General features: G+C 44.7%; 1 protein-coding gene across 1 annotated transcript in view; it reads left to right on the top strand.

Moving 5' to 3' along the window:
• The window catches only part of Limk2 (LIM domain kinase 2), a 77,557-nt gene that overhangs the window by 3,172 nt on the left and 51,789 nt on the right, over positions 1-22,596 (top strand). Inside the window, exon 2 of the mRNA XM_069994508.1 lies at positions 14,697-14,796. Coding sequence (XP_069850609.1) covers positions 14,697-14,796 — 100 coding nt within the window. The remainder of the gene's footprint in view (positions 1-14,696; positions 14,797-22,596) is intronic.

The raw sequence follows: 22,596 nt of genomic DNA, 5'->3' as shown, positions 1-22,596 counted from the left end.
CTGCCTGGGCTGCCTTCGAACCACGATCCTCAGATCTTAGCCTCCTTAGTAACTAGATTACAGGATTGAGCCACTAGTGCCTGGCACATATAAAAGATAACACACACACACCTTTTACAGAGCTAGGAATTAAGCCACGGGGATTTCGATCTCTGAGACCTTTAGCTCTAAAAAAAAGAAACAACAAAAAACGGGGGGGGGGGCTGTTTTTAATATGTAGAAACTAAGGCTTAGACCCAGCTTGTTCAAAATTTCACCGCCAAGTAGGATCAGAGTTCACATTTTCCAATTTGAAGTTAGTGCTTCATTTGAAGTTAGTGCTTCATCAGGGCTGTATCACACTGAAGAATGTGTTGGTTGCCTGGGTAGTCAGAGCAGGAAGCAGGACTTAAGCTTTTACTTGTTATTCTGTTCAAGTTATGTTCCAAGACACCTCAGATTCCTCTTGTGTAACCAGAGAATCAACAACAAAGAAAGCAAATATTTACTGAGTGACTATGTTGTCTACAGGACTGGGCTGGGTCAGGTTTTACCTCTTCAAATGTTAACAGATGTCAGAGCCAGGAGAGATTTTTGAGATAATGCATAACCTCCTTGTTTTACATCTGAAGTTAGAATGTGAGACTCCAGGAGGAAAATGGACTTGTTCAGGGGTAAAACAAGAGTATTATCAGACTTCCTAGTGCTTTTTCCAGTTCCTGGCTGTTTAAGGCATTTACTAAGGCACATAGTGAGTCCTTCATAAATATTGTTGGAAATAAATAATGTAGGATTTGTACCTTTGAGAAATTCACTGTCTAGTTAGGATAATAAAGAAACAAACTAGCTGCATGCTGGTGGCTCATGCTTGTAATTCTAGCTACTCAGGAGACTGAGATCTGAGGATCACAGTTCAAAGCCAGTCCAGGCAGGAAAGTCCTGGAGACTCTAATCTACAACTAACTACCAGAAAACCAGAAGTGGTGCTGTGGCTCTTAAGCTGTCCTTGAGTAAAAGAGATCAGGGTCAGCACCCAGGCCCTGAGTTCAAACCCCATGACCAGCCAAAAACAAAACAAAAAAGAAACGTTTGCTGTTTGCCCATGATTCATGCTTGTAAAATTCTGGCTACTCAGGAGGCTGAGATCTGAGGATTGGGGTTCAAAGTTGGCCTGGGAAAGAGAGTCCTGAGACTATATCCATTTAATTTGCTGAAGAACAGCACCCTGGCCCTGAGTTCAAGCCCCAGTATCAGCATGCGCGCGCACATACACACACGCACACGCACACGCACACGCACACAAATCTGTTGTGAGGCCTATATGTAAAAATCATACTATAGAATATCACAACTGAGGGAGAATTCTGTTCATGCATTATTTCACAAATACATATAAAATACCTACTGAGTGTTAGAGGAGTAAGAAGACGGTCAAGGGAAGCAGAAGAAGGCTGAGAGGGTAAGTGAAGTCAGGCTGATGATTGTGGAAAACTACAGCCTGGAGTAAACTACTTTAGAGCCATGGAGTCACAATGTAGTCACAGGGTACCAACCTGGAGATGGGTACAATGGTCCTGAGTTGAGATTCCTCATAACAGTGGAGATGTCAGCACTGTCCAGTAGGAGATGCCATAGCACATGATTAATTCGCTGTGGATGTGGATGGGATGGAAGGACCAAGATAGGATCTAAGAGATCTACAGGCTTCAAAGCCCACCCAAAATCACTTCATGTTCAAGGGACTCTTTTTTCTCTTGGTACTGGGGCTTGAACTCAGGACCTGGATGCTGTCCCTGAGCTTTTTTGCTCAAGGCTAGTACTCTACCACTTTGAGCCACAGCTCATGGACTTTTTCCTGCGCCAGCTGGCTTTGAACGGTGGACCTCAGATTTCAGCCTCTTAAGCAGCTAGGATTGCAGACGTGAGCCAACATTTCTTCAGCATTACAGTGAGAGGACCTGAAGAGCACGCATGCGCACGCACATGCGCGCACACACACACACACACACACACACACACACACACACACACACACACAGCTGTGTAATAAAAATGAAGACTCCTTTACCTATCATTTTACATCCTTTCTAGCCAAGACATAAAAACATTGCCTGTTCCCATTAAAGTATTCACCCTAGGATTCAATTTGGGGAGGTTTTTCTGCAATAATTTTTCAAGGGAAGTTTTAAACATAGTTAACAGCCTAGGCTTTGAAGTCCTTATCTCATGGAATATTTCTATTCCACTAATTAATACCTGAATAGTGCTAAGGCACTACTGTCTGGTACAAAGCAAGGACTCAAAGTAGTTTTTGTCTGACAACAAGTTGAGAACCACTGTGTAAGTCTATGGATTGAGTAACCTAATTTCTATGAAAGAGATTCTTTGCAGATCTTCCCCAGAATTTAAAAAAAAAAAAAGCATACTCAATCCCAGTTAAGTAAGCATCTCATTAGAAATGGGAGCCTGCTGGGTGCCGGTGGCTCACACCTATAAACCTAGCTACTCAGGAAGCTGAGATCTGAGGATCTCAGTTCAAAGCCAGCCCAGGCAGGAAAGTCTGTGAAACTCTTATCTCCAATAAACCACCAGAAAACCAGAAGTGGCACTGTAGCTCAAGTGGTAGAGTACTCTCTTTGAGTTGATGAGCTGAGGGACAGCGCTCAGGTCCAGAGTTCAAGCCCCACAACTGACAAAAAAAAAAAAAGAAATGGGAGCCTGAAAGTCAGGAACCTTCTGTCTCATTCTCTCCCTACAGTGTGTCTTATTACAGTGCAGAACTGGCTCTGCCCCCAACACGTGGCTTGTCCTATCTGACTTATTTTTCTACATGTGCTGTCCCTCACAACCCAGGAGTATGTACCAAGGTTCCTGGTAATTTCTGGTCTAGCCTTGCTTCACACATAGTAAAGATTTGCTACGTTTGTTTGGAAAGTATTCCCTTCAGATTATTTTAAATTTATTTTTTTGTGCCAGCCTGGGCTTTAACTCAGGGCGTGAGCACTGTTCCTGAACTTTTTTGCACAAGGGTAGTGCTCTACTATTCAAGCCATGGCTCCACTTCTGGCTTTTTAGTAGACAGCGCCCAGCTTCCCTTAAGGTTTTCGCTTATTCAGCTCAATCTTTTACCTGGCCAACCCCATAGATATACATGCAGGAAAGAAGAGAGTAATCTACAAATATATCCAAACAGGTGCCCAGCACCATAGAAGGTGTTTTTACATGGATTATGATATTTCTTTAAGTCTGCTGAGAAAGATATAGTATTATGCTTTTTTTGCAGGGAGGGGGTGGTGGGGTGCCAGTTCTGAGGTTTGAACTCATGGCCTGGGTGCTGTCCTTGAACTTTTTTGCTCAAGAGTAGTACAGAAGTGGAGCCATGGCTCCACTTCTGGCTTTTTAGTAGATAATTGGAGATAAGAGTCTCCTGGAAGCTGGGCACAGGTGGCTCACACCTATAATCCTAGCTACTCAGGAGGCAGAGATCTGAGGATCAAGGTTCAAAGCCAGCCAGGGCAGGAACATCCATGAGAACACTTATCTCCAATACACCACTAGAAAACTGGAAGTGGCACTGTGGCTCAAGCGATAGAGTGCTTACCTTGAGCTGAAGAGCGCAGGGACAGCGCCCAGGCCCAGAGTTCAAGTCCCACGATGGACAAAAAAAAAAAAAAAAGAAAGACAAGACAAGCTCAAAAAGGATGAATAATCTGACTTATGTAACTGTAATCTCTCCGAACATCACCTTTATAATAATGTTAAATTTTTTTAAAGGATGTATAGGGGCTGGGAAGGTGGCTCAGAGGTAGTGTGCTTATCTTGCATTCATGAGGCCCTGAGTTCGATTCCTCAGCATCACATAAGTAGAAAAAGCTGGAAGTGGTACTGCGGCTCAAGTGGTAGAGCACTAGGCCTGGGACAGTGCCCAGGCGCAGAGTTCAGGCCCCCTACTAACCAAAAAAAAAAAGGATGTATAAATTGCCTAAGGACGTAGAGTTGGCAGCAGAGCCAGGCTTCAAATCCAGCTCTTAACCAATTCTTTTGTTTGACCCTCACAATATTTTCCTAATAAGCCAAAGAAGGGAAGAAAGAAACAATAGCAAAAAGTAAACTATCCTTAGGCACCAGTGGCTCCTGCTTATAATCCTAGCTACTCAGGAGGCTGAGATGTGAGGATGGTGGTTCAAAGCCAGTCTAGGCAGGGAAGTTTACAAGACTCTTGTCTCCAACCCCCAGAAAACTGTGTGGCTCAAAGTGGTAGAGCGCTAATCTTGAGTGAAAAAGCTCAGGGACAGCACCCAGGTCCCGAGTTCAAGCCCTATGACTGACAAAAAAGAAAAAAGCAAAAGCATGAAACTTTTTAAGATGCCTGTCTGTGCCTTCACCTGAAAAGTGAGAGGCCCATGGTTTGGTGTTGTAGACTCTGAAGGAAACATTGATCCTTCCTTTTAATAAAGAAGAATCTAAGGTCCAGAGAAGTTCAGAAGCTCCTTTGAAAAAAGATAATAAAGTCATCTGATCTTTTGTCCTGAAACACCACTCCCTTTGGTAATATTTGGTGAGCTAGTGAGGAAGCAAACCCTTTGGGATACAGAGTAGAGTATGTGGAATAATGTGAATCATTACTATTAGCCTTGGGCCTGAACTCTGGGCCTGGGCGCTGTCCCTCAGCTCTTTAGCTCAAGGCTAGCGCTCTACCACTTGAGCCACAGCACCACTTCTGGCTTTCTTCTTTTTGCTTATGTGGTGCTGAGGAATCGAACCCAGGGCCTTAGGCATGCAAGGCAAGCGCTCTACCACTGAGCCACCTTCCCAGCCCCCATCTTTTTAATTTTTCATTTTGGTTGCTGCCCTGAGATTTATACACCTGAGCTGCCAGTTCCCAAGGGGTCCAGCAGTTGGTGTTATTGTTGTTTTATGCTGCCCCAGGTTGGCTGAGGTTTGTTCCTGGTTCTCATTGTCTTGGGGGAATATGAGATTCTTCAAAGATTTTTCTCAAAGGAAAGGGTAGGATGTATGCGTGTTGGTTCAGGCTGGAGCATTAGAATCTCATGAGCTCTCAGTCTTGGAAATTTCTCATCACTTTGAGTCTGAAAACAACTCTTATTCAGCAACGCAACTTAGACCAAGTTTGAGGTGAGTGTTAAGCACTGGCTTTGAGCTGAGGTGCCAGGCCAAACACTTACAACTGAATGGCTGTGAGGTCTTCAGGTTTGAAGTTGTCCGAAACTGCACAGGGTAATAAAAATGCAACTGGCCTGATAGTCTTGGGACATGGATTTGAGTTCTTATGAAGACCAACTTTCACCAGCTGTGTGATGATTTGGCAGATGTTTCCTCCAAGCCAAAATGAAATGGCTGGATTAGGTTAGGTTATTTTAAGTGTTTAACAGGCCCAGAATGGTGATACATATACCTGTGACCCCAGCTCTTTGTGAGACTGAGCAGGGGCTTGAAGAGTTCAAAGCTGCCCTTTATATTAAAAAAAAAAAAAAAAAGAATAGAATAGAATGAAAGAAAGAGGGAGGGAGGGAAGGAAGGAAAGAAGGAAGGAAGGAAGGAAGGAAGGAAGGAGACGGGAAGGAGGAAGGAAGAGGAAGAAAGGGCAAGCAGGCAGGCAAGCACTGGCACTCTAGCCATACAAACAATTTTGTCATCCTAGTGTTCTCTAGTAAGATTTCAAGATTGTTCTTGTAGGTTTAGTCATATAGCTGATTATTCACTTGGGCAAGAAAAGGCATATGTAAAGTAAACATAACAAGATTCAAAAGACCCTAACAGAAGCTTTGCAGTGAGGCATTTGTAATAGTTCTTGCTTGGTTCCTTTTCTAGCTTGTTGTTGTTCTGAGACAGGGTCTTGCTATCTAGCCCAAGCTAGTCTTGAACTCAGGACCCTATGTCACCCTCCCAGATGCTGGATTACAGGCATGCAGCAGTATGCCTAGTTCTCACCTTGTTTGTGTTGCACATTTAAACTACCCAACAAGCCCAATAATAACTGAAGGTAGGTTTTTTGTTGTTGTCATTGTTATTTTTGGTGGTTGTGGGGCTTGAACTCAGGACCTGGGTGCTGCCCCTGAGTGAGGTCTTAACCTAAATGCTAATACTCTACCACTTTGAGCCACAGCACCACTTTGGGTTTTCTGGTGATTAATTGGATGTAAGAGTCTCATGTGAAGTGGCACTGTAGCTCAAGTGGTAGAGCGCTAGCCTTGAGCTGAAGAGCTGAGGGACAGAGCTCAGGCCCAGAGTTCAAGCCCCATGACAGACAAAATTAAAAAAATAAATTATATAAAAAAAAAAAATGGGGCTGGGAAGGTGACTCAGTGGTAGAGTGCTTGCCTTGCATGCATGAGGCCCTGAGTTCGATTCCTCAGCACCACATAAGCAGAAAAAGCCAGAAGTGGCACTGTGGCTCAAGTGGTAGAGCGCTAGTCTTGAGCTGAAGAGCTGAGGAACAGTACCCAGACCCAAAGTTCAGGCCCCATAACTGGCAAAATAAAAAAAAAGTGTCTCACATACTTTCCTGCCCAGGCTGGCTTCGACTCATGATCCTCAGATCTCAGCCTCCTGAGTAGTTAGGATTACAAGCCAGCTGTGCTAGGCTTGAAGGTAGGTTTTAGTTTCTTGTCTATTGTGGGTCGGACTCTGGGCCTGGGCACTGTCCCTGAGCTCTTCTGCTCAAGGCTAGTTTCTAGTTCCTTTCTTTCTTCCTTCCTTCCTTCCTTCCTTCCTTCCTTCCTTCCTTCCTTTCTTTCTTTCATTGGTCATTGGGCTTGAACTCTGGGCCTGGGCTCTGTCCCTCAGCTCTTCAGCTCAAGGCGAACGTTCTACCACTTGAGCTACAGCGCCACCTCCAGTTTTCTGGTGGTTTATTGGAGATAAGAGTCTCACGGACTTTCCTGCCTGGGGTGGCTTTAAACCTCAATCCTCAGATCTCTGCCTCCTGAGTAGCTAGGATTACACAGGAGTGAGCCACCAGCACCGGCAGCTTCTAGTTTTCTAAACACCTGATGTGTTCCTTATTATTAGAGGATGCTGTGGAAAATTACTTAATCAGGCTACCTTTCTAGACTCCGTCAAACAGTACTCACTGTAGATAAGTTTGCAAATAGGAGAGGCAAATACTGAGGGAGAGGTGAATAGCCTGGTACATGAGATTTTTTGTAGAGAACAAACTATCCAGGAAGCCTGGGCTTCACAGAAATCCTCAACATCACATTTCTGTCTGTCTCTGTCTCTCTATCTTGTGTGTATGTCACTCTCTGAGACAGGTTCTCACAATATATCCCGTGCTATCTTTAAACTCAAAATCCTTCTGTCTCAGCCTCCCAAGGTCTGGAGTACAGACATTCACTAGTATATTCTCTTATATTTTCTGAAATTAAGGTTGTAAGAGATTCAAGATCATTGGTTATCAGGATTGTACGAGAGTTAAAGAGGGCCAGGAGCTGGGTACAGTAGCACGTGCTTGTCTTCCCAGCTACTCAGGAAGCTGTGGCAGCAGGATCATGAGTTTAAGGCCAACCTGGAGCCACACAGGAACATTTTGTCTTTAAAAATAAAGCAAGCAAGAAAGATGGATCTAAGGAGGTTGAAGGTTCTGTGTGAATAGCTTTACCAGAGTGCTTTCTAATAGAAAAGCAATGTGAATGTATAACAGAGAAACTGAAGCCAGGTTTACCCACTTACCATAGGTTGTTATCCTGGGAGCCAGAACATTTAACTCTGCAGTGAAATCATGTCAGATGACCTTTGAAGCTTATCTTGGGAGCTCACTTTTTTTTTTTTTTTAATATACTGGGGCTTGAATTCAGGATCTTGTGCTTGTTAGGCAAGTTCTCTATCATTTGAACCGGAAATTGCTTTTATAGCTAGCGATTAGATCCAGCCTTTCAGTCAAATTTACTTCCAAGGGAGTAGCTATTCAGTGCCAGCCTGGGCTAGGCCCAGAGAGAAGAGATGGTCATGATGCAGTTCTTGCCCCATAGAACTTAGTGAGGAATTGGAAAAGAGCGAAAGAGGACAGGAGGAGATAGATATATGCATAGCAAACTATAATTAAAGAACACAGGGGAGCTAGGTGCCAGTGGTTCACACCTAGAATCCGAGCTGCTCAGGATCTGAAAATTGAGGTTTGACGTCAACCTGGGAAGGAAAGGCAATGAGACTCTTATCTCCAGTTAACCACCAAAAAATCCAGAAATAGAGCTGTGGCTCAAGTAATAAAGTGCCTGCCTTGAGCAAGAGAGCTCAGGAATAGTGTCCATGTGCTGAGCTTAAGCCCCAGTGCCAGCACACACACACACACACACACACACACACACACACACACACACACACACACACACACACACACACACACACACACACACACACACACACACACACACACACACACACACACACACACACACACACACACACACACACACACACACACACACACAGAATAAATGGTATAAGGCAGTTACAGACAAAAGGAAGCAAACACTGCCTGCCTTTGAAGGTCCATCACAATGAAGTAAAGGGCTAAGTAAAGTATAGTAAAGAGTGAATAATTTGTATGAATATCTGGGTGCAAGTAACTGGAAAACAGAGCAGCTAAATGTAGCTAGAGTCCTTTTGGAAGGGATGATAAGACAGAAAGTTTCGTAGAGGTCACTGGGTGAAAGGTGTTCACTGCTTTAATAAATATTAATTGAAGTTCATGGGCCACCCTTGGTTCCTCTAGTCCTTTTTGTTGTGCCCATATTGGGGCTTAAAAGCAGAGTCCGGTTGCTATCTCTTAGCTTTCTTGCTCAAGGCTGGCACTCTACCCCATGAACCACAGCTCCACTTGTAGCATTTTGGTGGTTAATTGGAGATTAACCTGCCTGAGCTGGCTTCAAATCATGATTCTCAGATTTCAGTCTCCTGAGTAGCTAGGATTACAGCGTGAGCCATGAACCTGTTTCCTCCTAGTCCTTTCAAGGTAAGAATAGTCAACTTTAAAGATGTGTGAGTTTTTGTTCTTGTCCCAGAGCCTTTGCACATGTGTCCTGTCCCCAGCCCCCATCTCCAGTGTTCTCATTCCCTTCTCCCTTTTTTGTCCAGTTAATACAAATTTATCCTTTAGAGCTCAGCTTGGAAATCACTTCCTGAAGGAGTACTTTTGCTTCACCCCTGTTTTCCTAGGTGTGAACTTGATATCTCCTTCATACCCTTGCCTCAGTTATGAAGATAATTCCATTATTGTTTTTTGTGTGTTTAATCTCCCTCTGTTTGCTGCCTCTTTCCTTCCCCAGCAGTGTTTGACGCATAGCTGGCATGCAGTAAATGTCTGCTGAAAGAATGGCTGGAGCATGTCCATTGAATTTAGCAATAAGCACTCAACTGGTGACCTTGTGTGACAGTTACACAGAAATGGTGGGGGTGGAAGTCAGATTGCAGTTACAGTCAGTGAGTGGGAAATGAGGAAATGAGAGCAGTGATAGGTAGATTGCTTTCTCATAGGCGTGGCTGTGCAAGGGAGAAGCCTCGGTAGTAGCAGGAGACAAATGAGGTTCAGAGTTGTTTTTAATGGGGAAGACTTGAATGTTTTGTTTTGTTTTGTTTTGCTGGTACTGGGGCTTGAATCAGGGCCTGGGCACTGTCTCTGAGCTTTTCTCCAGTCAGGCTGTCATCTTACCACTTGAGCCACAGCTTCAATTCCAGTTTCTGCTAGTCAGTTGGAGTTAAGAGTCTCATGAACTTACCTGCCCAGGCTGTCTTCGAACTGTGATTTCCAAATCTCAGCCTACAGAATAGCTAGGACTATAGGCCTGAGCACTGGTGCCCAGCATGAGCTTATTTAAATGGTAATGAAGAGGAGCCACGGCAGGGGTCCAGGTAGAGAGATACTGAAATTGGGCATCTTCTAAGAGATGGGATAGGATGGAATCCAGAATGGGAGGGGCCATACTTAAAAGAGCCCGTGCTCTGTAGACACTGGAGAGTCTTGACTTCTGGGCTGGGAGTCGGGGTGAGCCAACTAAGATTGTCCTACAGACTGAGAAAAGGAGCCTAAGACCTGAATTAGGACCAGAGTGAAGGAGAGAAGCCTACTACAGAGACAGCAGTGTGTATCAGGGAGCCGGGGAGAGGTAGAAAGGGTCCTTGATTTTTTTTTTTGTTTTTTTTTGTTTTTGTCAGTCATGGGGCCTTGAACTCTGGGCCTGGGCGCTGTCCCTCAGCTCTTCAGCTCAAGGCAAGTGCTCTACCACTTGAGCTACGGCACCACTTCTGGTTTTCTAGTGGTTTTATTGGAGATGAGAGTCTCACGGACTTTTCTGCCTGGGCTGGCTTTGAACCACGATCCTCAGATCTCAGCCTCCTGAGTAGCTTGGATTACAGGCGTGAGCCACCAGCGCCCGGCTGGGTCCTTGATTTTTGTGTCCTTCATGCTTGAATTTTAAAAATATGATTATATTGCTATTATTAAGGTGTCCTACAGAGAGATTACCATTTGTTGATTGAATTTTGGATGTTTCTCTAGACTGGAGAAAACAGGCTCTCAGAGGATGTGGCAATTACAGGTTTTCTCAAATAGCCTCACAGTGGAAAGTCCTGATCCTTTCAAATTCTGGAAATGGCCAGAAGTAATTCAGAGCCAAGATGTTATGTTGTGGAGAAAAAGTGGGTGGTCAGGTTAAACACTATTCTTCGTGGGTTAAAAAGTAAAAAACAAGGAACAAGGTGTTGGCTCTAAAATAATGAGATTTGTTAGGGCTGTGGCAGGACAGCTCATAAACTAACACTGATAGTTTTTCCATGTAAGGAAGCCAACAATGTTTCAAGCAGGTATTTCAGAATTTGGAAGCTTCACGTCTGTGTTCATTAAAAACCTTTTCACTGGGGTTGAGGGTGTGGCTCTGTGGTAGAATGCTTGCCTAACATACCTGAAACCCTAGATCTGATCACCAGCAATACACACACACACACATATTCATTGTCTCATTCAGTGTGTAACCTGACCTGGACCTGGTTTGAATGAGACTTACCTTCACCTTGGAGTTTTGTAGAGTGATGGTATGCTCTTTGACCCTTGACATTCTGCCCTCCAAAAGGCAGAGAGGTCCCTCTTGAGAGCAAGAATTTTATTTTATTTTTTTTTCATTCTATTTTTTTGGTACCAGTCCTGGGGCTTGAACTCAGAGCCTGGGTGCTGCCCCTGAGCTCTTTTGCTCAAAGCTAACATTCTTACCATTTGAGCCATAGCTCCACTTCCAGCTGTTTTGCTGATTAATTGGAGGCAAGAGTCTTATGGGCTTTTCTGCTTGAGCTGGCTTTGAACTGCAGTCCTCAGATCTCAGCCTTCTGGGTAGCTAGGATTATAGGCTTGAACCACCAGTGACTGGCAAGAGTAAGAATTTTAGATCCAGGAAGAATGATTGATGAGCTATAGAAGTTTTATTTCTAGGGGAGTAGTGGAGTCCAGCAGATTTTAAATTCTGTTGGCTCCTTTAATTCTCCTCTGGCATCTGAGAGCAGCTGTCTGTGCACTGGCCGTCTCAAATGGTACAGAGCTATCTTGAAGTGCCCGGAGCCATGCTTTGTCTATTCATGGCTCCTGTGGCTGTAAAACAGGGTTCAGTGACTGTCACTGTGCCTGTAGCAGTCTGGAGTTACCCAGAGAGAACAAAGCCGCATACACAGCATACAAGGGTGTCTTATAACCATCTTTCTAGGGCTGAGTCAGGTACCACAGCTTGATTTCAGCTGCCCTCTTTATTTCAATAAGTAGGCGTTAGAGTGACACCAAAAATGTTTGGGGTTTTTTGTTTTGTTTTGTTTTATTTTGTTTGGGGCTGGGGGCAGGGGGAGGAGGACTTGTACCAGTCCTATGCTTTTGTCCATAGCTGAGCTCAGCTCACACAGCCCCTGAGCATCCTTTCTCAGCCTTTGATAAATCTTCCCCACCTTTCAAGGTTCAGCTCCAGTGTTCACATCTTCTACGGAGGGATGAGCAGGAGTTCCCATGGGGGAATGGAAAGAGCTGAGGTTTTCATGAGCCAAACCTCAATGTGAATGTTCCATCAGCCACTTAATTTGTCTTGTACACACCCCGGGTCCCAAGCGTCAGTTCTTTACTCCATTAAATAAGTATGGTATTGTGGTCACAAATAAGTTGTTTGTGAAAGCAACCAGTACAGTTCTTGGCATGCTTTTATACCCATAACCTGACTTCCAATGAACTAGATATTTTAAAGTACTTTTACCTCTGAAATAATATACAAGTGAAAAAATTACAATATGGGCCAGGTGCTGGTGGCTCACACCTGTAATCGGAGCTACCCAGGAGGCTGAGATCTGAGGATCACAGTTCAAAGCCAGCCCAGGCAGGAAAGTCCATGAGATTCTTATCTCCAATTAACCAGTAGAAAACTGGAAGTGGAGCTGTGGCTCAAAGTGGAAAAGTGCTACCCTGAAGTGAAAAGAGCTCAGGGACAACGCTCAGAATCTGAGTTCAAATCCTGTGACTGACCAAAAAAATAAATAAAATTACAGTATGCCAGGTGCCAGTGGCTAATACCTGTAGTCCTAGCCACCCAGAAGGCTGAGATCTGAGGATCAAGGTTCAAATCCAGCCTGGGCAGGAAAGTCCTTGAGATTCTTATCTCCAATTAGCTACCAAAAATCAAGCTGAAAGTGGAGCTGTGACTCAAGTGGTAGAGTGCCAGCCTTAAAGCTAAAAAGCTTAAGGACATTAGCCTATACCAACACACACATACATATACACATGCACACGCACCTACACTCATGTACGCATGCGTTACAATATAGAAAAGCAGTTTTGTTTTTTTTCCAGTAGATTGGCTGCTGAAAGAGCAGAGGTGATGTTATCTAGCCATTTGCACTGTAGAACACAATGAGAAGGGGACTAATAATGTTGGTTGAATGAAGAGCTAGATGATAAGAAATCTGAGAAATAGCAAAAGGCAATAACATGTTTAACTCAAAAGAGAAACTTCTGATATTAGCTGGGGACACAGGAAGAGTTGACACTGAAATGAGGGAGACTTTCTTCATCTGCTCAGAACTCCAGCATGGGCTGGGAATGTGGCTTAGTGGTAGAGTGCTTTTCTAGCATGCATGAAGCCGTGGGTTCAATTCCTCAGTACCCCATAAACAGAAAAAGCCAGAAATGGCACTGTGGCTCAAGTGGTAGAGTGCTAGCCTTGAGCAAAAGAAGCTCAGGGACAGTGTTCAGGCCCTGAGTTCAAGCCTTATGACTGCCAAAAAAGAACTACAAAGAAAAGGTAAAAGTTGTATGAAAACGGTGTTTTGTTTCTTTGAGGCAGGTTCTTCTTTTTTTTTTTTTTTTTTAACAGTGAAAACGGGTTATACTGTGGGGGATGAACATACAAAGAAACAAAAAAATCACCTGGTACATTATAAATACATTTGAAACAATAGCAAGAAAGAAAACACCACTTGTGTCCCTATCTTGGGGTTCATTTTGAGTCTGGTTCTTCTATGTAAACTTAGGTTAACCTCAAACTCATGATCCTCTGCCTTGGCCTCTCAAATGCTGGTATTACTGACACTACCATTCTTGGCCAGAAAGGCTGGTCTTGTTTCAGAAGTACAAAAGACACAGCTGTTTATTATTATTATTATTGTTGTTGTTATTGTTATTGTTGTTGTTGTTGTTGTTGTTGTTTGTCCGTCATGGGGCTTGAACTCTGGGCCTGGGCGCTGTCCCTCAGCTCTTCAGCTCAAGGTGAGCGCTCTACCACTTGAGCTACAGCACCACTTCCGGTTTTCTGGTGGTTTATTGGAGATAGGAGTCTCACGGTCTCTCCTGCCCGGGCTGGCTTTGAACCGAGATCCTCAGATCTCAGCCTCCTGAGTAGCTAGGATTACAGGCGTGAGCCACCAGCGCCCGGCTGTTACTGTTATAGTGGGTCATGGAGCTTGAACTCTGGGCCTAGGCACTGTCCCTAAGCTCCTCAGCTCAAGGCTAGTGCTCTCTACCACTTGAGTCACAGATCTACTTCTGGTTTTCTGGTGGTTTATTGGCGATATGAGAGTCACACAGACTTTCCTGCCTGGGAACCACAATCCTCAGATCTCAGCCTCCTGAGTAGCTAGGATCATAGGTGTGAGCTACTGACGCCCAGCTTATTTTATTTTTTTCTGGTACTAGGTTTGCATTCAGGGCCTTGTACATGTTAGGCAGGCACTCTACCACTCTCCCAGCCCTGTTTTGTTGTTGTTGTTTTTAAATAAATTGAAACTTGTTTTTTCCCCAGTCATGGGGCTTGAACTCTGGGCCTGAACACTGTCCCTCAGCTCTTCAGCTCAAGGCTAGTACTCTACCCCTTGAGCCACTGTGCCACTTCTGGTTTTCTGAGTGGTTTATTGGCGATAAGAGTTTCATGGACTCTTCTGCCCAAGCTGACTTTTTGAACCATGATCCTCTGATCTCAGTTTCCTGAGTAGCTAGGATTACAGGCATGAGCTACCAGCACCCAGCAAAGTGAAACTTCTGAGGCTGTAAGTTCTCTGTGTCTCTAAAGATAGACTTAAGTATTCTAGAGATCTTGTCAAAAGGGACATGTCATTGAGTGGAGCCTTGGCCTAACTCTTTCAACAGGAGCTTGTGTTGACTCAGTCTTATTCTTCATGGTCAGATCCCTTCCCTCTGCTCCCTGCTACCTCAGGCCTCTAACCCCTCTTGGTGTTGTGTGCAGGTGAAGAGGCCTGGAGGTGTCCAGGCTGTGGTGACCACGTCGCTCCTAGTCAGAGGTGGTATAGGACAGTCAATGAAGCCTGGCATAGCTCCTGTTTCCGGTAAGTGAATCTGCCCTCCTCTCTTTACCTGTGTACTATGGGCTTGAAACGATCTTGAAACAATCTTCATATTCTGAAAAACAGAGAAACAAGCTTCTGACTTAAATGTCAAATTTGAGGGGGGCAACGAGAGGGGGGACACAGTGAGAGAAGTGTTCCAAGGAAGAATGCCAAAACCAGGTTGAAGTAGAAGAATCACCACCCTGCCGAGTACAGCAGGTATGGGGAGCCCTTTCCAAGATTTCTCCCATCACCTTCCCTTGATACAGATGAGGAAACTGAGACCCAGAGTCACTTCCATGTATGCGCTTCTGCTTATATTAATGCTCAAGGGTTGTTTTTAATGTAGTGGGCAATACTGGATACCTCCCTATGTACCTTTTTCTTTTCTTTTTGTGCCAGTCCTGGGGCTTGAACTCGGCCTGGATGCTATCCCTGAGCTTTTGTGCTCAAAGCTAATGCTCTACCATTGGAGTCACAACTCCACCTCTGTCTTTTTTGGTAGTTAATTGGATGTAAGAGTCTCACAGACTTTCCTGCCTGGGCTAGTTCAAACTGCACCCCTCAGATCCCAGCCTTCTGAATAGTTAGGATTCCCGGTGTGAGCCACCAGCCCTGCCTTTTTTTTTTTTTTTTTTTTTTAATGCCAGTACCAGGGCTTGAACATGGGACCTCTTGTTCTTTCTTGGCTTTTTTCACTCAGAGCTCATGCTCTACTACTTGAGCCATGCCTTCAGTCCAGCTTTTTGCTAGTTCTTTTGGAGATGGAAGTTATAAACTTTCTGCCTTGCCTGGGTTGACTTCAAACTGAGATCCTCTGGATCTCAGCCTTCTGAATAATTTAGATTATAGGCACAAGCTACCAGCACTCAGCTAGAATCCTGGTTGTTTGTTTTTTTGGGGGGGGGGTGTCCGGCCGTGGGGTCTGAACTCAGGGACTGGGCACTGTCCCTCAGCTCTTCAGCTCAAGGCTAGCGCTCTACCACTTGAGCCATAGCACTACTTCCGACTTTTTTCTGCTTATGTGGTGCTGAGGAATCGAACCTGGGGCCTCATGCATGCGAGGCAAGCGCTCTACCACTGAGCCAACTTCCCAGCCCCAGAATCCTGTTTTTTAAATTAACTTTACTATAGCTCAGATTATTGTATAGAAGTAGCTCAATTTCTTGAAACAGATTTAAAATGTCAAAATTGGCTCATCCTCCTTATTTTGGACTATTAATAGTCTATTGCATAGACTTGTTGAGATTGATTTGAATGATATATGCAAAGCACCCTGTACATGGTAGGCACCCACCAAATGGGTCACCAAATGGGTCTTCCTTTCCCTGTTCTGTTGGAATCCTCAAAGGTGGGTGCTTGTTTTTGTCTTCCCCAGAACCTAAAAGACTGCCCAACCCACAGGCATTCCACATTGGCAGAATGCTCTTCATTCTGCCTACTGGGGAAGCTGAGTGGGCATGTCTGGCCCCCAGGGTCTGAATGGGTGGGACTACAGTGGTGTCCTGAGAATAAGTGAGACTGTAAAAAGGCCCCCAGGGCTGTAGATTCCAGCTCCCACGCACAACGCTTGTCGCAAAGCATCCCCTGTGCTGATATCAAATAATTGAGGTGACCTTTAAGTACTTGGCCTCCCCTTGGGAGCTGGGGGGCAGAGGGCAGAGGAGGAGCCTGGAAAGATCTGGCTTCTAAAATTGCTGGAGGCTAGGAATGTGGCTCAGTGGTAGAGTACTTGCCTAGCATGCATGAAGCCCTGGCTTCGATTTCTCAGTACCAGATAAACAGAAAAAGCCAGAAGTGGCTCTGTGCCTCAAGTAGTAGAGTTCTAGCCTTGAGCAAAAGAAGCTCAGGGACAGTGCCCAGGCCCCACGTTCAAGCTCCAGGATTGGCAAAAAAGAATTTTAATTAAATGAAAGAGCTGGAGAGGAATCAGCATTCCCATGCTCTCTTAACTTTAACTAGGAGCTGTCATTTTCTCTATGGTTCTGATTTGCCTTCATTCCCCCCTCCTCTCACTCCTGGGAAAGTCACTTGGACTTTTTCTGTGCTATTTAGTATGACAGGAACAGAGTGTCAGAGTCCTAAGGGACCTTCTGGAGAAAGCCTTTGGTTTGCCCTTTCATTTTAGAGCTGAGGTTGACAAAGCAGTAAAACTGACTGAGTTCCAGGAATGGGTCTTGCCTTGTCATCTTACTCTCATGGTCCAATTTGCTCCTGCCATTTGCCTATTGGTGCAATTACTTTCTGTCCAAAATGAGCAGGACAGAGTAGAACAAGCTTATCCTTCGAATTTCTGGATTCTTCCCAAGCTAAGGAATCTCAGAACTAGAAGGGACTACTTATCTGTATGATATAACCCATTCACATTATAAATAAGAGGATTGCTTGGGTGGGTGACAAAGTTGGCCTTAACACAGGTTCTGGGTCATTTATAGGTTGAGTCAGATGTTAGCCTTTGAGAGGTTGTGTGTGTGTGTGTGTGTGTGTGTGTGTGTGTGTGTGTGTGTGTGTGTGTGTGTGTGAATGAATGTGAGAGAGAAAGAGGGAGACAGACAGAGAAAGACAAACACAGAGAGACAGAGAGAGAGATACAAATGCATGGACATAAGAAAAAAAGGCCAAATGCTGGTGGCTTAAACCTGTGATCCTAGCTAATCAGAAGGCTGAGGTCTGAGGATCACAGATTGAAGCCAAACCAGGCAGTAGAAAGTCTGTGAGACTCTTTATCTCTAATTAAGCAGCAAAAAGCTAGCCTGTACAAAAAAGCTGAAGTATAGAACACAGGCCCCAAGTTCAAGCCCCAATACACACACACACACACACACACACACACACACACACACACACACACGCACGCACGCATTACTCAAAACATAAGGGCATTTATAATCCCAGAGGTTAGAAGGATCATGAGTTTAAGACCAGCCTGGACTGGTCAAGAAATAAAAGGAAAGAAGTAAGTTGCGTTAGCATGGTGAATGTAAGTGGTAGAATGAGGGTGTCTGGTTTTAACTCCTGACCTTGCATCTTATTACCTGACCTTATGTGACTTCCCTGAGCTCCAAACACCACATTTATAAAATGAGGATACGAATATCACTCATCTTCCATACTCTTTAGGAATAAGTAAATAAGTAAATCATGATGCCCTAAATAAAGCCTAGCAGATGACTCGCCACTTTAAAAAAAAAAAAAAGCTTGATAATAATCATCAGCTGTCACTTTATATTGTGTCTGTTTACATTTATTTCTCTTATTACACAGTCATTGCTCATCTGGTATTAAAGGCAATTTTGAACTATTTTGGCACAGTTAAACCAAAGATCGTGCCTGAGGGGAAGGAGAGCATCTAGGTTTTATCTCCTGGTTACAGCTTCATGTTGAGGACAGAGACTAGAATCCAGCTCTTTAGAGTGTCTTCCAACTCCTGAACTTTCCCATGGTAAATTCAGATTAGATGACATGGCTCCCTCCAGTGGAGCTTGCTAATTTGCCCTGGGGAGAAAGGCTGTCTTTTGGAGCCAATTGGACTTCTGCCCAAATTGGAGGAAGATGTTCAGGGCTGGGAAAGAACTGTGTTTGTTCAAAGCCAGAGGTAACTTGGGTTATAGGGCATGAGCCTGAGTGATTTTTTAAGATCTCTTCCAGTCCAGCTTGTCTGTGATGCTAATAAAGTTACTTAGATGTGTGGGTGTAGGCCTTCTGGAAGCCGGACTTTCCCTTCTGAGCTGTTTGCAAAGAAATTCAGACTCCATGGCTCCCTTCCAGCCTTCTCTTACCCAGCTGAACTACAGTTACCATGAAGGAAATGACTTTTCTTCTTCCCTTCCCCTAACACCTTTGTTTTCCTAGTGGCAGGGTGGGGCTGGGTTTGGAATGGAGACCTTGCTGGGGTTTGGCCCAACGCTCCCCCCATTCTTCTCCCTTTTCCCCTCCCCTACTCTGCAGTCACATCCATGATCTTGCCTCTGATAGCATTCCACAAGAATCTCAGGTCTCCAGGATAATAGGAAATCTTCTTATGGCTTTAAGCCTGGGACTTGGGACTGTGTGCATAGAAGCCAGCAGACAACCCTTCTGAAACTAGCCCTGTTTATAATTGTGCTGCTGCAGTGGGGCACTTTGCCAGAATCCTTCCGAACTGGACACATGGGTAGCCAGTCCTGCTTCCTCTCCCCTATCTTCCCACCAGGTCTATTTAAACTCTGAGTCCCTCTGGCCTTGCTTCAAACAATGCCATTGGTTTTAGATCTGGAATCATGCTCTCTGAAGTTCTCTGGACCTGGCTCCCTGTCTTACCAGAGAGGGCAGGAGAGCAATCAGAGTTCATGACATCTGTAGCTAAGGTTGAAATGTAGAGCTTTCCTGACTGCTTGATTGAGTTTTGGTTGTTGCTACGGTTATGGTGTTGGAGATGGAAGCTGGGTCTTTGTGTATGCTAGGCAAGTACGCTACCACTGAACTATATATCCTTGACCCTTTTTCAGGTTTTTGTTTTTGTTTTGTCGGTCATAGGGCTTGAACTCTGGGTCTGAACGCCGTCCCTTAGTCCTTCAGCCTAAGGCTAGTGCTCTACCACTTGAGCCACTGCACCACTTCCAGTTTTCTGAGTGGTTTATTGGAGATAAAAGTCTCACAGACTGGGGGAGGGGGGGGAAGGGGAGGCTGGGAAGGGATGTGAAGGGTAAACAAAGGAGGAGGCTGCAATGCTTGATAAGAAATGTACTCATTATCTTGCCCATGTAATTGTAACCCCTCTGTACAGTATGTTCACAATTAAAAAGTCTCACAGACTTTCCTGCCCAGGCTGGATTTGAACCCTGATTCTCAGATCTCAGCCTCCTGAGTAGCTAGGATTATAGGCATGAGCCACCAGCACCCAACTAGGTTTTTTGTTTTGTTTTGATTTTTTGTCAGTCATGGGGCCTGAACTCTAGGCCTGGGCGCTGTCCCTTAGCTCTTCACCTCAAGGCTAGTGCTCTACCACTTGAGCCACAGCGCCACTTCCAGCTTTTTCTGTTATGTGGCCCTAAGGAATTAAACTAGGGCTTCATGGATGCAAGGCAAGCACTCTACCACTGAGCCACCTTCCCATCCCTTTGTTCCCCCCCACACCCCTGTTTTGTTTTTAATTGATACATAAAACAGAGTACTCTATGACATTTCAGTACATGTATAGAGTGTATAATGTTCAAATCAATCTCTTCACACCTTTTTTTTATTTCTTTGAGGTGAAAACATTTGAAGTTCTTTCAGAAGAAAGAACGTTCTGAAAATATGCAGTATTATCATCACCTGCAGTCACCCAAAAGTATCAGTCTAGTCCCTTGTTTTGTTTTTGTTGTTGATTATGGAGCTTGAACTCCAGGCCTGGGCACTGTCCCTCAGCTCTTCAGCTCAAGGCTAGTGCTTTACCACTTGAGCCACAGTACCATTTCCAGTTTTCGGGTCATTTATTGGAGATAAGAGTCTCATGGGGGCTGGGAAGGTGGCTAAGTGGTAGAGTGCTTACCTTGCATGCATGAGGCCCTGGGTTCGATTCCTCAGCACCACAATAAGCACAAAGAAAAAAGCCAGAAGTGGCGCTCTGGCTCAAGTGGTAGAGCGCTAGCCTTGAGCTGAAAAGCTGAGGGACAGCACCCAGGCCCAGAGTTCAGGCCCCATGACCGGACCCAAAAAAAAAAAAAGCCTCACGGCCTTTCCTGCCTGGGCTGGCTTTGAACTGTGATCCTCAGATCTCAGCCTCCTGAATGGCTAGGACCATAGGCATGAGCCAACTGCGCCTGGCCTTTTCAGGTCTTTTGTTGTTTGTTTTTTGCCAATCCTGGGGCTTGAGTCTGGGCCTGGGCACTGTCCCTGAGCTTCTTTTGCTCAAGGCTAATGCTCTACCACTTGAGCCACAGCACCACTTCTGGTTTTTTCTGAGTAGTTGATTGGAGATAAGACTCTTGAGACTTTCCTGCCTGTCCGGGCTGACTATGAACTATAGTCCTCATATCTCAGCCTCCTGAGTAGCTAGACAGTTTTGTTTGTGTTTTGGTTTTTTGTTGTTATTTTTTGTTGTTTTTGTTTTTGGTCAGTCTCTGAGCCTGGAGCTCTTCAGCTCAAGGCTAGCGCTCTACCACTGAGCCACAGTGCCACTTCCAGCTTTTTGTGTTTATGTGGTGCTGAGGAATCGAACTAGGGCCTCATGCATGCAAGGCAAGCCTTCTACTACTGAGCCATCTTCCCAGCCCTCAGTTTTGTTTTAAGATAGGGTTTCAGTATGTTTCCCAGGCTAGCCTCAAACTTGGGAATTCTTTTTTTTTTTTTTTTTTTTTTGTCGGTCATGGGGCTTGAACTCCAGGCCTGGGCGCTGTCCCTCAGCTCTTCAGCTCAAGGCGAGCGCTCTACCACTTGAGCTACAGCGCCACTTCCGGTTTTCTGGTGGTTTATTGGAGAAAGGAGTCTCATGGTCTCTCCTGCCCGGGCTGGCTTTGAACCGCGATCCTCAGATCTCAGCCTCCTGAGTAGCTAGGATTACAGGCGTGAGCCACCAGCGCCCGGCTAAACTTGGGAATTCTTATGTCTCAGTCTCCTAAGTAGCTGGGATTATAGGCATACCACACTGTGCCTCGCACTTGGCACATTTTTTTGATGATCATTCCTGCACCATCATCACAGGTGTTTGAACTCGGAGGAAAGATCCGAGGAAGAGGAAGAAGTTGCTCTTGCCTTTGTTGACCCTAACTTTGGTCACATTGCCAGATCTCATTCCTGTAAGCATTGGCCAATTTAAGGCTCGTGTGAACTTTCAGACCTCCTTTCTCAGAACCAGAAACACAGACTATTTGAGCTTTGTCTTGTGAGATATAATGGATTATGCCTGTGGTCTGTAAAGATATAATTGATTATGCCTGTGGTACTGCCCACAGAAGACTGGTCATTTCACCAAGTGATAGACCATTTCTACGCAATTTATGAAAACAGATGAAGAAAAGGCAGATGTAGCAGCAGTATGGTATAATGGCCAGCTGACAGCAGGGTACATTCTGATGCTTTTCTGAAGCCACATTCAGTTTGCCTTCCTCTCACTGATAGAATCAGAATTACAGTAATAGCAATTTACTGAGTGCCATACCATGTCCTTATTAGCATTTTGTATGGCGTATCTCATTTAACCCTTCCGACATCCCAGTAAATGTAGTACTCATCTTACCTATTTTAAAGATCAGACACTTGAGCCATGTGTGGTGGCACACACCTGTAATCCTAGCACTCAGGAGGCACAGACAGAAAGTTGTCAACAGCCTGGTGGTCTATATAGCAAGTTTGAAGACAGCTTGGGCTACATAGTCATACCCTGTCTCAAAAATATAAACAAACAAACAATAAAGGAAAGTTACTTTCTTCAAGTCAGAGCTAGTTAAGAACATAGCTGGGATTTGAACTCATGCATTTTTGCCTCCTTCCTTTCAAGAGTCTTAGCATTCCTGAATATGAGCATGCCCTTTAACCTCAGGCTCAGTTTCCTCTTCTATAAAAAAGGGTGAAAACCCTCAGCCTGTCTGCCACATGCTGATATAACCTCAGGTAACAGTGATAAACTTTCTAAAGTGCCAGTGGAAAGTGCTGTTGGATTTTTCTGGGTCTCTAGTGGTAGGTGAAGCAACACTGCCATCTGCTGTTGAGCTCTGGGCACTGCTGCTACATTTATTGGCCCAAGCTTTTGATTCAGGCTATGACCTTCTCCGGAAACTGCTTGTTTGTCCAGTTTATCTCAAAGGAAACAACCAGCCAGTAGGTCATTATAGTTGCCTG

This window comes from Dipodomys merriami, unplaced genomic scaffold, assembly GCF_024711535.1.
Source record: "Dipodomys merriami isolate MVZ:Mamm:240054 unplaced genomic scaffold, mDipMer1.0.p SCAF_45, whole genome shotgun sequence".
Taxonomy (NCBI): Eukaryota; Metazoa; Chordata; class Mammalia; order Rodentia; family Heteromyidae; genus Dipodomys; species Dipodomys merriami.
This window is presented reverse-complemented; position numbering and strand designations above follow the sequence as displayed.